Below are 15,557 nucleotides of genomic sequence, written 5' to 3' on the forward strand. Positions count from 1 at the left end.
TTACTTGACTGCCATGTGATTAATTTGACCCAAGGAATGTACAGCCAAATCTCTTACGTCGATGGTTTCCACCCGAATTAATGGGACCACGAGTTTATACAGAGATGATGGCGTTACAGAAAACAGCATTGCTGATGTGAGAGGAAGTGGACTTTTTCCATCACGCCCATCCGGAGCTTCTGGTGACGAACTAATTGCCATATCTGGAGAAATGCAGCGGAGACTTGTCCCAATATTTGGCGGTACTGTTCTGAATGCAAAAAGAAGGTAATTTCTCCACAACTTAAAATACAAGTTTTTATCAATCGGTGGTTTCCGAGGAGCGGTTGCACTTCTGAGCAGGGATGCTCTATTGTCTTGAACAGGGGATGGCTCGAGATAGGAATAAACTGCATTTATTTTGGGCATAATGACCGACCAGGCTTCCAACACGGCTCTTGGACATTGCGTTGGGACATTTTGATAGTCGAGGAATTCCTTGAGACACAAGGCCCAGGGGTCGTTGGATATTGAAACTTCTGCGGTGGGGATTAGAGCATTATTGCTCACGGCCGACTGTAGAATGCTCAAACTTGACGAGGACTGAGTTGGTGGGTTGTTCACCGTTTCGTCTTCTTGAATGTACCAAGCTGGACAACTTCGGTCTGTGATCCACTGCAGGTCGAGAGTATTTGACGATATTGCGGCAAGGATGGCCTGTTTTTCTCCGAGTGGAAGTATATTGGACACTTTTTCACACGCTAATGGACAAATCCTATCCAAAACATCTATCACGGGAGCTTCAGTCAGTCCTATGACTTCAGACAGTGCCTTCACTTCCTTCAATATGTGACAACCTATTCGTCGCGTAGAAGATCTAACGCTGCAAAGCATCAGCAGAGCTAACCCTTCGGCCTGGTAGCATGTTGCAGAGTTTGCCATGGTTGTAGAAGGATGCGAATCTCCTGAGGCCTTCTTGGTTTTTGAATTGACTAAACTTGCGACTACAGTTGAACTTGATCCAGCTCCAGTACTGACTGCATTTCTCCAAGATGTAAGCAACTGGACCAGCATTCTCAAAGAATTGTCCAGCTGTTGATGGGCCGTGTCAGGTACTTCTTTAGAAGCAAAAGCCAAAAATTCAGTGAGGACGTCAATCCTCCAATCAGGAAAATCCAAGAGGAGGCTTTGCAGACTTTGGAAAGCTAGTCCACGAAGCTCCTCGTCAATGTGAAGAGTGAGACGTGCGAGGAGAGAAAGTAATTCAGTTCGTGACATTCCGTCTGGAATTAATCTCGGTATTGCTGCTACACAAGTTCGAAATAAGTCTATTTTTGCTTTTCTGTCTCCAGTTAACAAAGATTCCTCTTGCTCCTTAACAGTCGTAAGTAGCAGTGGTCTACCGCATTGCAAATCCAGGGCGCGAAGTATGTCAGTAAATACTTTCCTTATCAAGGGATAGTAGGATGCCATCCCTATACTACGAGCTGCATCTTCGGTGAGAACCTTGTTCAAAAACGTCTTCTTTACTCGTAACAGTGTGTTTCCTGATGGCATAATATTTGCAGAACGAGGCATTGGAGGATCTCCGTCCTTTTGTTGCAAAGAATCCGCAGCCACGAGAAATGCTCGTAGTCCAATATTCATCCGTTCTGGGGTTAAAATAATTTTGATTGGCCGTCCCACTGACAATAATTCAAACACTATTTCACGCATTGCAAAATCCAGCCTCTCCTGAGCAATGAACTGAATGATTTTTACAAAGATGTTCAGTGGTGTGTCACGAGGAACAACGCCTTTAGATCCCTTCGGAAACAGGGAATTAACTACACTCAAAAGTCTTGACTGTGTTGCAGAATTACTCTCACACTTGATTCGAATCATGTAAGCCCACAGTAATCGGTAAAGGCTCTCTGAAATTAGACAATGGTTTGACAAACCGTTAGAATTTTTACATTTTTGACCAAAATAAACTAAATTGAATACATTCAATTTAGTTTATTAGACTAAATTGAATGTATTCGTTTATATTGAACTCGTTTCGTTTTGACCAAAATAAACTAAATTGAATGTATTCAATTTAGTTTATTAGACTAAATTGAATGTATTCGTTTATATTGAATTCGTTTATATTCGACTATATTGAATGTATTAGTTTAGTTACTATTAGATTTAGTTTAGTTTACGTAAATAATAGTACACGAACCTAGAGCGACTCTTGACATTTTTGGTTCTCGGCTCTTCAACTGGCTTAGACACATTGCTAGGAAGTAGTGCCAGTTATGGAGGAAAAACGGCTTTTGAGAGACACAAAGGAGGCAGGTGACCAGGGGGAAAATTGCCAAACGATGCTTGCTCCTGGTGCACATGTCCAACGTTGGTGCGTACAACATTTCAACGAACGATTTTAAACAAGGGACATTCACTTCGTGCTTGACGGTCTAAATGAAAGTATACATACAGTACGTGTTATAAATTTGAGTTAACCAATTGCTAATTCTATTCATATAAATTGTCAATAAATTGTGTACATACTGCAGCGACCGGGACTAGAATCTCAACAAATAATCCAGCCAATGCATGTTTGATGTCTCTTTGCTTAACTTCTAAGAAATACTTGGCACATTCGGTGAGGAATTGGAAAGACGCTTCAAAATCTTCTATTGGGGCCATCTTTATCCGGAAAAACTTCATGCCCATGAGGAGAGAGATAATTGACTGAGTAACGAGTGAATTTGCTTCTTTTCCCCGAAGTTCAGCAAGCTCGGAAAGAAATCGGATCCGTACAGATGCAAATCTTGCCTGAGCTAGTACACCCAATACTTCGGCGTACAAATCAGCAATGACTAGACCATTTGCGGCATTCATGCATGTTCTGTAACACATTGGTAAATTATGATTTTAACTAAATTGTAATTCACTCATACATTATAAGTAAACTATAATTTTTGTGTAAAAGCGACCATACCCTTCACGATACTTGAAGTGAGCAAAACAAAGATCCTCAATTTTTCCCACGAGATCGTGATGCCCAGGGTGGAAGGGAAGCTGTTTCAAAACTTCAATAAAGATGAGACACAAGATGAATTCAACAGCCATATCTCTTCTCTCGGCAACTTGTGGATCTAGGGTCACCACAGTTTCTTTTTCCATCGATTCTATTCCTGAACTCATGGAAGATCCAGTCGCGCTCGAAACAGAACCACTTGACAAGGGGGTTCCCAGCCATGTAACCGCTTGTCGGTCATACCAAGAAAATAGCGTTCTTAGAATTGATGGTAAACAGTGCTCCGCCACGGATCCTAAGGCTGTCAACAACTGATCGAATCCTAAATCTTCGCCTCTTTGTAGAGATTTTGAAAGAGATCGTTCCTATTCAGCAAACCATATTGATGTACCATAATTAGTATTCTATTATCTAGAAAAAAATTGTCATGCATTTAATCTTGAATAGTTACCATTGGTTCAGACATGACTAATTCAATCTTCTTTTCTGCTGCTGTTGTAAATTCTGAAAACAGGACTCGCATGACAAACTCTCCAGGACGAGTCTTTTGCTCGTGAATGGTGTGGCCAACTGTACAAATACATTTTCTTAAAATAAAATGAAAGCTTTTTTAACATAATAACACAATCAATCAAATCTTACTGGAAAGATTGAAAGGTTGAGACCCATTCTCATTATTCTGTTGTTCCACCTCTTTGCTATTGGGTTCTGGATTGCGACGATCTGAGGATCCCTTGGGAAAGGAGGTGGCTGCGTAAGTCCCCGTCGCCGACATGTTACTCCCACTTGGTGCTCCATCCGGCTCGGATCTTAGCCCACACGTTGAAACGTCAATTGTAGTCTCCATCCTTGAAATTATTGTGCTGCAAAATACACCCCCAACCAAATCAAAATGGATGATGAGTGACTTAAATACGACAATAAAGTAATCAATTTTTAAATGCATTATCGACTATCGGTATTAATGGGACTTACCTTTACTTTTTGAAATATGGAAATTGTTGAAAGAATTTAATAATTGGTGATATTTAACTTTTCTTCCAGCATCTTTGTAATTTTTTTTAGATTGGTTGACATATCTCTCAACAATTGTTCGGTCTCTGAAAACAGAATAATTGTTTATTATAAAAACTAATTAAAAAAATGCTGGATATAGAGGTTCCTATAACCGTCCCTAGTCCCTATTAACTTTAATTAGAACGGAGCCAATGGTCCTGCTACTGGAAACAAACAGTAGCAGTAAATATAACCTTCAAATTAACTCACCTCGTCGACGATGATCCACTCTCCACCACATAATGATCGAACCCAAAATTGTAAATGGAAACAAGCACAAACAGATTAAAAGTAAACTTGGTCGTCGCTGTTCATGCTGCTGGACAGGTCTGTTCATTATTCACCTTATAGTCTTATCTTTCCTTTAGAATTTGACTAATTCATCTTGACTCGATAACACAAAAACAAACTGACTGACTGTCACGGCCGCTGGGAAGACACCGTTAGTGCACATGAATTTAGCTCTCTAGTGTGTATATAATGGGTCATCCATGACAAACCGAGATACGCAGATGCAATGAATGCAGGCCGTTTTTAGGCTGTTCTTCAAAATTATGATAAAAAGTTCATGCTACCACTGTGAACATATAATTTAATTATTTAGTCAATATTTAAGTTAGAACATGCCACCACCACATTGGATATGGGAGCATATGATTCATTCAAGAACGACGAAGGGAAGAGTGTAGTGCAGTTAGTTTGTAGTTGTATTTTGCTGTTGTTGTATTACAAGGAGAGAAAGAGTTTTTTATTCCGTCTACGAGTCTACGAATTGACTCGAATCTTTCATCATAGTCATCGTCATTTATTTCTGTGTAAGTTACAAAAGAATTACTGCGTGTGCATGTACTAGAATAGATATTCATTTGTTTAATGCACAGAGGGTTTAACTAACTACAATACAAGTGCAGTTAAATGTTGAATGATTAATATAATCGTCATCTGATCATAATATCGCATATGGTTCGTTCGTTTGTGTAGTTGCTCAATTTATTTTGACTATTCTGTGCGATACGTGATATAGTTAAATGTATAGTAATCCTCCCACCAACCATTACAACTTGATATAACCACTTCTTATTAAGTGATGATATAAATATAATATTATTACTATTTATTGTAATAATAGAATCCTGTATTATCTTTTTCAGGAAACGTATTTATTTGTCGCGTGATGTTGTCTAAAAGTCATACAGTTTCCGGAGGAGGTTATTCCAAGAAGAAGAAAGCTCCACCACGACCGCCCCCACCTACTGCAGTTAGCAATAATATCAGGGTGATTATAAATTTTATATAATCATTTTAAGCGATCGATGTATAATTAATTAGTGTTATATTGAGTCTATTTAATGATGCGTAGGGGTCGCAGAGTTTTAGGACTGCGGGTGAGCTTCAAAACCAGAAGATAAGTTCCTTTGGACAACGACCATCTTACAGTGTTGATAATACTGGGCAAAGTGTTGGAACCGATCTGATTGATTTTTCTACTCCACCGGAAACTCCAGCCACAAAATTAGAAGGTGTTGGTATCGGAATGCAATCTAAGGTCCTTAGCATTTTAGTTATGTTTATGAAATAATTGTACTAATTGCAAAGTTTTTACATGCAGGAGCCAGCCGATTACATGTACCGTGTGGGTGCATCAATATTTTATGTACGATCACAATTGAAGCATCCTGCACCGAGCCAGGCTGCAAATCCTTTCAGTCCACCGCGACCTTCGGCTCAAGCTATGATGGCAAGTCCTGCAAAACAGGCCGCATCACAACAAGGATATCAATCCACGCTTTATTCAAATGTTCCTGCTCAACAAAGTCAACAGTCTGGGTCCACCAAGTACAAGCCTACTATTATCAAGCGAGCTAATGAAAAGAATAATAATATTAAGTCTGCGGTTGGGGGGTCCAATAATACTGATCCATTTAAGAGTGGAAGTGCTCGAAGTTCTTCTGGAAGTAGTGATTGGAGCGATTATTCACACACATCCTCTAAACAGCAACAGAGATACGGCAACATTCCAACAGCATGGGACGAACCTCCGGAACAACATAGAAAACCCCCACTTCCTGCTGTGGCGGCAACCATTATCAAGCCTATCATTGCGACCAAACCATCATTGGCCCCAAAACCAACAACGCTACTAGCAAACCGGGGTTCTACAGAATCCAGCACTGCATGGACGGGATTTTCTGCTTCAAACAACAAGTTGGAGATTCAGAATAGTGTTTCGCACGTGCAAAGAAATTATTATGATGACCCTCCTAACTCGGAATTTGACGAGGATGAAGACCAAGATGATAGTTACGTGTCTCCCCCGATGCCTACCGAATCCCCTCCGCCCCCACCTCCCGATGTGGCCTTAAACCAATGGGTGGACAGCACTGCGGACGTTCAAACAACTTATGTTGACAGTACTTATACGAGTCATAATGTGAATGTGAGAATTGGTTCCAAACTAATCATAGCCATATATCTGCTTGCTGAAGTAACGTTTTGCAATTCATTTTTTAGAGCTCGGAGACTGATCGGGCGTATGCAATCGCATTGTACGATTATTTCTCTGATGTTGACGGCGACTTAGCTTTGCAGGTATAGTTCAGTTTCTTACTTACTTTTTGTTCACTTATGCAATTATAACACTTGGCTGTTTAGTTTATCTAATGTTACAAAAATTTATTTATTGGTAGGTGGGAGATTTGGTGTACCTCATCAAGAAAATTGATGACAAGTGGTTGTACGGCCAATGTGCTGGAATAGAAGGGATGTTCCCATCAAACTATGTAAATGTTGTGGTTCCTCTAACAGACAATGTAGAGGAAATGTCACAACCATTAAATGAAAACATTGAAGATACTCCGTCCGTAGGAAACAGTGCTCCACAAAGCGACCAAATCTATTTTGCTGATGCCCTTTACAAATTTGATGCAGAAGCTGAAGGTGATTTGAGTCTCAGGGTAAGTACACTTTTGGTGTAATTCCATTGATTGAAAATTATTTTGTATGCGTAATACTAATATCTTTGGTTATTAGCCTGGAGATATGGTCAAAATTTTTGGGCGTCTGAATGAAGACTGGTTGTACGGGGAGGTTGCTGGGTCCGTCGGTCAATTTCCTGCCACATTCGTCGAACCTGTGCCTTTGGATTTGCCCATTATACCAACCGCAAGTTAGAGGCTATTCTTTTAGGCGACTTATTATATGAAGATACGCATGGATATCAAAAATCACGCACCAATCAACATTCTAGATTAATAATGTTCTCTATATATTTAATACTTGTCATGCCATTGTTGCTTCGCTCACACTTATCAATTCATATGAGAAATGAAATACATTCCTACTTTTGAAATGTTGTGCTTAGTTAATGTACACGATAATTCAATAAATACTGAATTGTTACCAAATCCGCAGTATACTTTTTATTATTGAGCATAAGTAAGGACATATTATATTGAACATTCTTGTGTAATAAGAACAGTGATAAACTATATAAATATAAGCAATATTGGGAATGTTGACTATTGAAATTATTGGCAGGATAAGCACCAACATCACAGACAGGTTTGTATTTAAAATAATTTTTTCCGCATCACAGTCATGGTTCCAAAATAAGTTATGCAATCTAATGTAACTTTCTCCTTCGCCTGGTCCAGTTCTACACTAATGCTCACAAACATTGGTTTAGTGGTAATCTCCGGAAGGGTAATTTCAAGACTAACCATAAATTTCCCACCGCTTTTAAAAATTATCCATTGCTCTTCAAATCGCAATTCGTTTTTCAACTCTGCATAAAATTCCTTTATACCTTTTTCGTGAGCAATCAACCACTCTTTAAAAAGTCCATGTGGTATTCCAACCTGTAATATTACAGTAATACCTAAAACTGACTGCTTATATATGTTTTAGTTATAAAAAGAATACCAGTGGATTGTTTTCATCAACTTTTCGTGCAAACGCAAGTAATCGTTGGAAATGCTGCCCTGGATGATCCGATAACTTGTTAGCCAACTCATAATCCCCATTGAACTTAATTTCCCTCAAAAAATCCTCATAAGTTTTGGTTTTGGACCGGGTGAAAGGTACGCTTTCCTGGTCCTGGTCCTGGTCCTCTAATGACAAATTCTGGACAATGTCATCATTATCCACGCTCTCGGTTGGAACATCCTATCAAAATACATGATTAGTTGGGACGACCGTGCATTACAATTGTCTTGCTGTTTTTATATTTAATCAACAATAAACTATAGCACACTTAATGGCACATTTATCACGCAAAAAGAAATACAATTCAATTGTAGTTCAGGTCGGTTCTCCTTACCATCACGGCCTCTTTCAAGGAACCTTCTGCTTTCTTCTTCCTCAGTTCCAAGATTACTTTCACTGCTACAATTCTCTTTGCTAACTTTTTTGTCTTGGACCGTCCTTTAAGCATAAAATTCCCAACACTACAAGAAACAGTCATGATAGGGCAGTGGGAAGGCCCAACTTGCTGACAGTTCATCTACGGTAAAAAAAAGGTGAATAAGGTCAGCACAATACCATTTACCCATAAGCAGGAGGTAAGCACATACATCATATTGTGGGGCTGGAATTCGTTGAATATGACAAAATTCTTCTAAATCAGCGATCGGATTTCCAATTCCAGCTTGTGGATACAATGAGTCCTCATCGTCTTCCTCCACGACACATCGCCTAGGACTGTCACGTATTTCAGACGCACGGATACCTTCTGCAGCCCATTGTTCCACCTCATCATTTATAATGGCAGGTTTTGCCAAAAGTTCAAACTTCTTGTAATCATCCATCCCGATCTTCAATTCCAAAAACATATTCTTTGCAGCGTCATGCTGTGCATCCTTCTTTCTCTGACCCACTCCAATAGCTAGAAGATATGTGAGAATAAGAAACAACCCCTTAAAAGTAAAATTTCCCATGATCATTTTATTACGTACCTTTATACTGCGTCTGACCAACTGTTAAGCCGCAATCCGCACGAAACGAAGTGGTCGGCAGAATTTGTGTCTGCGTATACTCGAAAATGGGGGGGTGAATGCCTGCTTTAGCGCAGTGCTCATTCAGCACCTGGACAGGGGTTTTGGTAACTTGAGCCATGATGGGGGTAGTACAGGAGGTAAAAATAGTGCAAGAATCACAAAACAAGGTAAAAAATAATTGAATAAAAAACTAAAGATCAACTAGGTTGTCTACTTCTACAAGGAACAAAACCAACTGAGGTGTAAAATAAAATACGAATTTGGAGAGTGAAATGAGTGAAATATGTTGAAAACGTTCGCGCTCAATTCACAGTTAGTTACATATTATTGAGTTGCATGACAATTTGCAGGTGTAACGTCGCATGTATTGCACAGCATCGTCTAAGGCATGATATGTGTGGTAATTATACGTAACCAATTGTTTTATCAGATTTTTCTAGTTCATGAGGGGCAGTCCATAATTTATGTAACGCAAGAAACCTTCGACCCCACACCGGACGCCACGCTTGAACGTGACCCTCTCCTCCCCCGTCTTACATTATTTACGGACAGCCCCTAGAGCAATCATAAACGAAACGTTTTCACCATTAAAGTTACATGTTTTCACCAAATAGTCTTAATTTGGTCAATGTGCTTAACATGGAAAATGTTGCATACGGTGCAAAGCAAAATGTAGTAAAATCTTTATAATATAAGTGCATGATATAACGTATGAGCACCATTTCGGTTGTTGCTTTACTAGTTCATCTGTATGTATAAATGGACTGGACAAAATTGAGCTATACTTGTGCAGCTTATCAAGCACGAGTATTTGTAAGTCAAAGAGGGGGCTCATAAGTATTCCATATAAGCTATTTGTGACAGGAACACAGCTAATTTTTTGTATCTTCATTATTTCCTACAGTACAAAATGAATCCTGATATGTCAAAAACTTAAGCATATCGAAGCAGTACTATCAGTACAAATTCTAGCATGTTTGAACATTTACTTGATTTTTTGTAAATTGCCTCGATTGAAATTAGCATGGCTTCTTAAATACTTAACCGTATGCATGCATATTGTGCATACGTCACCATGTATGCAAGTACCTACAACGAGAAATGTTAAATAAATAGAAATTCCGATATCCAATTCCTTAAACAATAATTTGATCATCAATAGCACGGGTTGTAGTCATGCTATGAAAATCGTGCATTTTATTTTCTCCATTGCTCAATTTTATTCGTTTTGTTTGTCTTTATTAAAGGTGTCAGATGAACACAGGTGCTGTGCTGGTATTTATTCATTTTCATATTTATGCAGCGGTTTTGCATTCAATTGTTGTCTTACTTGCTTATGCATTAGATAATAGAAGTATTTTTGTAAAAATAAACGACGAGACAGTTTTTCTGGCGACCTGCAGTTGTTTATAATTAATATATTTTCAATCAGTTCAATTTATGTAACTTGAGGCATTATTATTCCTTCATTTATCAGGTTTTAAAAGCTATTGCAGGTTGACGACAACAGCTTGATAAGTAGGACATGAGGACGGAATTTGATCCATGTAATTTTATCACATTTATTATTCCAGACCAATAATCAACACGTAATTTTTAAAAATGATCCATTTGTATGGGAAATTTTGACAGAAGCCAGAAAAGTGACGGGCAGGCTGCTGCATGTTTTCTCAAAGTCCAGATATTCACACGATTCGGCCAAGAAAAATGAACTGACTTATTATTGACTGAAATGTAGTAGGTACTGATGATTACGAGCTCATTAATCCTGATAAATTTACGACATTTCACTTTTAGCATGAATTACGGTTGTGGACACTCATGAGAATGAGATTAATTTGATGATGCCTAATGATTAGAGTTAGACCGGGTCAACCGTTCACCTTAACCTCTCCAGGGAAATGACATGGCTGTCTGAATAGTGATTGCTTATCGTATTTCTCAGATTCCTACTCGCCATTGTTCCACCAGGCAAGTTGGACCAGAGAAAATCACTGTATTAGCCCTCGCAGTCCTCGAATCGCTCATAAATATCATTTGATACTCTATTTAACAGTGATTGAATGGTCCACTTAAAATTTTATGTCTGTTTGATATGCTAATTCACAGCAATACGTGCAAATGAATATGTGTCCTCTTTTCTCGAGTTTCACTGAAAGATGGCTGAATGGATTATTGTCCGAAGAAGAAACCTTATATTATAATTTGACGTCAAAAACAACATGTCATCGGAACTCGTGGATGCAAAAATATCCGTGTGAAATAAAATCAACTTGAAATTATTACTCATTTGTGCGTATAAAAATCTCAAAATTTAAAACTGATTTGATTTTGTGAACCTACGGTTGATGAAATTTGCATAAATAAATATGTATGATTAACAGACAGTCCATATATATCCTGAATAACAGAAATATGCGTAGTAAATATGTAAATATGTTTAGCCACTTTGGCATTTACTGCTATCCTTGAATGCACATTGCAAACAATAAATGAAGGGTCATAAGTCAATTTACGCACGCATGCATCTCATTTGATTATTTTAGCAAAGCCCAGAATAAGAAAGCCCTTCTGATATATAGCAATATGTGCCTGACTTGGACAAAGTGGATTTGTAGTCCACATTTCACCTGAAACTGCATAAAAATGAGTGAAAGTAGGGTCAGCTCATATTTTACTATAAAAAAAATATAAAGTGCAACAATCATGGTAGGGAGAATGTCGAAAGGAAGAAAAATCTGTGCAAGTGACCAGATTATCTACATAAAGCAAACAGTCGTGTACCATCAAATGTCTGAATAGAGACATTTTACCCGTTGTTATAAATACATGTAAATCATTTATGATAATCATTTCAGATACTTATTACCCACACAGTTGCTGTAACTATAATGAACACAAGTCGCAAATTATACCAAAACTGTTAAAACCAATTTCTAGTTATATTTTCCATTACGTTACCCAGCTTTCTTAAATTATTCTAAATGCATTCTTGACAAATAAGAGATTTCGTGAGTGAAAAAGTGAACATAATTTTGACATAAGCAAATGCAAACTAATGGCAAGTACTCGTACTCGTAATGTTGAACACAGAAAACAATAGCAAATAACCTATTTATCCCCCCAAATCCATTCCTTATTTCAAGCCGCAGTTGTCGACAAATTTGAGTGCGTACTCCGTTAAAAAGAAAAATACCGAAAAATAACAACACACCACACAGTACACACAATGGACCACATCTGGTCCATTTCTAGTTCAAGTAGACAAAATCCCTTTGGAAATGTGAATAATGGTCACGCCCCTAACATGACAATCAACCAGGTACACCGCAAAGGCAAAGGTAAAAATGTGTACATAAATGCCCCAAAATCTTTAAAGAATTGTGGTCTCGTTGTTAAAAAGCATCAAATATTTGCAATGGACTCCCGTATGAATAACTTGTATAGAAAGGAAACCACAAACATGACTCTATAGAAAATGGTGTGGTTAGCTATGCACGTAATGCGTTTGACAAAATAAATATAAATACAAATCCAGTCGGGATCATTATTCTGAACAATCCATTAAGAGCAAATTACAATTCACAAAATCGCATTTCCGAAATATGAGCATCTTTGTCATGCAATTATCGTGTTGAGTCATGTACAGTGTGACGAGCAAAATAAACCTAAATATTATGTATCTATCTGGTTTTCTTCATCTTATTGGTTTTGGTTTCTCTTGTCGCGAGCCAAGGATAAGTATGATGATCTATTTATTAAATAAAGAACATTGATTGTCCTTATTGCTTCCTACCCGAAACTTCCAACTCGATAAACATTGCGAGCCTTATTAGATTGCTTCCATAATCTTAACGGACGTCAAATTCATCTGCAGATATGGACAATCCTTTCTCAGAACGAGATTTCTAGAAAACCAACACCGAGTAAACTGGCCTCTACGAATTAGAAATTACATATTTACACTGGAGGCACATGACGATGTGTCGAGGTTTTCTTAATAATTTGATAACCATCTAACTAAATCTTGCTACAAATCGAGTAAATATGTGCACCCCACTTTGACTTTATTTGGTTTATGAGTGGTTTTTAAAATTATAAGATGGGTGAATGTATCTATTAGAGTTTGACATGGAGGGCCAAGTTACAGAAGAAAAACAGTACCACAATTTAGAGCCTTGCGTCCTTTGTCCTTTCCTCTGGAGGCAATTACAGCTTTTATGAGTAGCCATTTGTTCTAAATGCTAGTTGTTGAGTTGTTGCTTCCTTGCACTACACAAATCTCATCCACATGGGTTAGCAAAGAGTTGAATTGGAGTTTTACGATTTTGGCGTGATACCTAATTTTTAGGTATAACTTGCATAATTTGCGACGGGTTGGCACTCTCATATTGTATTAAGTTGATCTCTGTATGTAAATGTCTGAAATTTGAATCAACTAAATTGGAGGAGATGCATAAAGTCAAATGTAGAGTCGTCTAATTCTAATAAAAACGAGGTACGACAGTTATTTGAACGCACGTGCCGTGTCTTCCATTCTTACCAAACATTATGCCCCCCAACCATTTTCGGGATTCTTGGGAATTTTTGGTCTTGAGGAAGGTTTACTGGAGGAAGACCTTCAATTTTGTATACGAGACACTAGTCGACCGTAGATTTCATCTTTACACCAATACATACAGGCTAACCACGTTACGTTCAAGTTGATACTACAAGAATATGAGACAAAATCTAGTTTCAAATTTAAGGATATCTCAATTTGCAGGCGTCATCGCTCTGCTTTTTTTTAGCTCAGAAAATTTGTCACCATCAACCATCATAAATACACATTTATTTATGCTACACTTACACCATGGGCAATGCGGCGTTGTTTGGCTATTTCGTAACTGGATTAGAATTTTTCTGACTAATAAAATGTCCAGCGTCTGCTTTCAAATTTCATGAGACAACGCGGATTAATTATTGAATCACTCTGAATTATTGCACTTTTCGTGTGCACTTTTACATTTTGTTTGCTTCATTCAGTCCCATTTTCCCCATTCACGGACGGATTAGACGTGAACGAGTACAGTATTTATGATAATATTCTTTAGGCATCGCCCTCATTGATGAAATGAAAAGGACTTTTGAAGGGTTCTTTTTAACTCAAAGCCACGTAAAATAAGCACTCTTTTATGTATTTCCCCTAGAAATCGACCGCCCTGAACACAAAATGATGAAAAACCTTACAACATTTTCATACTCACTCAGATCAAATTTGCTCTGTTTTTAGTGAAGACGTGTTTCTGAAGAAATCTGTGCAAGCCAGCTTTCATATTCATCCATCTTATCTAATAATCATCGATTAATCCCGTACCTAAATAATGGATTTTGACACATTTTTAAGTGAAATTTCATCCAATTCTTGGAAACTAAAATTGACTTTGTGTTCGAGACTCGAATTTCGAGTGTCTGCATTAAGTGTAAAGTGTGGAATGTATATTGCAGTGATAAATTCATATACAGTCCAGTGAAAGTGGGAGGATCCTAATAACAAGGAGATTTTATTGACAAAATGTATGAAGACTCGAATGGCACTTGTGGTGCATGGTTAGCTTATCTTTATCGTTATTGGACGTTTATTAGCATTAGCAGACGCTTAATAACTCTTGCCCAAAGTACTCCAAAGTCAGTTTGGACAATTGCCTGTCTTGATTTCTAATGATTGTCGTCCTTTAAAAACGGAAGACATGATGAGGACAGAGTCAGTCAATTAGAATCGGTCGCATTGGATCTTCCAATCTCGCTTTTCCAACTCACACCACATTCACAACTCCAGTTAAACCAGTCTCAAATTGACCCCAACCACCTACTCACTCCGTCCCATAGTCTCATCTCCTCGTCTTGGTGTTAGTCCTTTTTGTGATATAGTATCATTTTGTACAACGTGCGATAAATATCGTGTGTGAATAAAATATTCGGTTAAAACTGTTTAGTGACTAATTGACAAGAAGAAATCTTAATCGAAGGAACTTATTTTATTGTTGCACGAGTCAGTAAAAAATCGCTGAAACAATGTTACTAAGTTTTCCCGTTTTTGGAGGCATCTTGCTCCTATTAATCAGCCATACACATGGTCGTTCGACCCCTGTGGTAACCATCAACTGCCAGGACTCCTACCTAAAGGTCAAAGGGGATAACGTAATTGCAAGCAAAGGCCGACCCACGATATCTGGTAAGTTTTGAAGCTAAATTTTTGGAGTAGTCTCAAATTGCCTCCTCAAAAAATGTGACAACATTTTTGTTAGACTATTTTAGATTTTTAGTTACTTATATCAGTGACTTTCTCTTGCACATATTTGTCAATGCAAAATAGGCTTTTATACTACCTATTTGTAGGGACAAATCTAAATATCATTAATTTAACTAAAGATTTCACGATTGTTTCCGAATTTAAGTCAACATGATAACTGATCAAAATTCTCCGGTCAAACTAAATTTTCTAATCTTTCAGGGTTTATGATTGTCGATTACAAGACGGG

General features: G+C 37.9%; 3 protein-coding genes and 1 long non-coding RNA gene across 6 annotated transcripts in view; 2 read left to right on the top strand and 2 right to left on the bottom strand.

Annotated features, from left to right (window-relative positions):
- LOC110850650 (protein furry) overlaps nucleotides 1-4,574 on the bottom strand; it is a 12,313-nt gene extending 7,739 nt beyond the window's left edge. The window contains exons 1-8 of the mRNA XM_022098126.2: nucleotides 4,253-4,574; nucleotides 3,962-4,086; nucleotides 3,629-3,849; nucleotides 3,438-3,556; nucleotides 2,948-3,351; nucleotides 2,515-2,854; nucleotides 2,186-2,420; nucleotides 5-1,892 (exon numbers count right to left, since the gene is read on the bottom strand). Coding sequence (XP_021953818.1) covers nucleotides 5-1,892; nucleotides 2,186-2,420; nucleotides 2,515-2,854; nucleotides 2,948-3,351; nucleotides 3,438-3,556; nucleotides 3,629-3,833 — 3,191 coding nt within the window. The 5' untranslated portion in view covers nucleotides 3,834-3,849; nucleotides 3,962-4,086; nucleotides 4,253-4,574. The remainder of the gene's footprint in view (nucleotides 1-4; nucleotides 1,893-2,185; nucleotides 2,421-2,514; nucleotides 2,855-2,947; nucleotides 3,352-3,437; nucleotides 3,557-3,628; nucleotides 3,850-3,961; nucleotides 4,087-4,252) is intronic.
- Nucleotides 4,575-4,715: 141 nt separating this feature from the next.
- LOC110850652 (abl interactor 1) lies at nucleotides 4,716-7,446 on the top strand. Of its 3 annotated transcripts, none has more exons than XM_022098130.2 (7): nucleotides 4,716-4,857; nucleotides 5,194-5,318; nucleotides 5,403-5,588; nucleotides 5,652-6,479; nucleotides 6,554-6,631; nucleotides 6,730-6,996; nucleotides 7,073-7,446. In XM_022098130.2, exons 2-7 carry the CDS (start codon nucleotides 5,217-5,219, stop codon nucleotides 7,211-7,213), a joined length of 1,602 nt encoding a protein of 533 aa, XP_021953822.1. In that variant the 5' UTR covers nucleotides 4,716-4,857; nucleotides 5,194-5,216; the 3' UTR covers nucleotides 7,214-7,446. The 3 variants fall into 3 exon arrangements, with proteins under 3 accessions (XP_021953822.1, XP_021953825.1, XP_021953824.1); XM_022098133.2 differs by lacking the exon at nucleotides 4,716-4,857 and adding an exon at nucleotides 4,923-5,072; XM_022098132.2 differs by lacking the exon at nucleotides 4,716-4,857 and adding an exon at nucleotides 4,978-5,126.
- LOC110850653 lies at nucleotides 7,439-9,319 on the bottom strand. The gene is made up of 5 exons (XM_022098134.2): nucleotides 8,995-9,319; nucleotides 8,614-8,924; nucleotides 8,361-8,543; nucleotides 7,964-8,206; nucleotides 7,439-7,899 (listed from the first exon to the last, which is right to left on the bottom strand). The coding sequence occupies exons 1-5, from the start codon at nucleotides 9,152-9,154 to the stop codon at nucleotides 7,612-7,614; spliced, it is 1,185 nt and encodes a 394-aa protein (XP_021953826.1). The 5' UTR covers nucleotides 9,155-9,319; the 3' UTR covers nucleotides 7,439-7,611.
- A 650-nt stretch (nucleotides 9,320-9,969) lies between these two features.
- LOC118436077 lies at nucleotides 9,970-11,388 on the top strand. Its single transcript, XR_004835182.1, has 3 exons — nucleotides 9,970-10,583; nucleotides 10,669-10,777; nucleotides 10,834-11,388. It is a non-coding gene; the product is annotated as an uncharacterized LOC118436077 (long non-coding RNA).
- The last annotated feature ends 4,169 nt before the right edge of the window (nucleotides 11,389-15,557 follow it).

This window comes from Folsomia candida, unplaced genomic scaffold, assembly GCF_002217175.1.
Source record: "Folsomia candida strain VU population unplaced genomic scaffold, ASM221717v1 Fcan01_Sc006, whole genome shotgun sequence".
NCBI classification, from domain to species: Eukaryota; Metazoa; Arthropoda; class Collembola; order Entomobryomorpha; family Isotomidae; genus Folsomia; species Folsomia candida.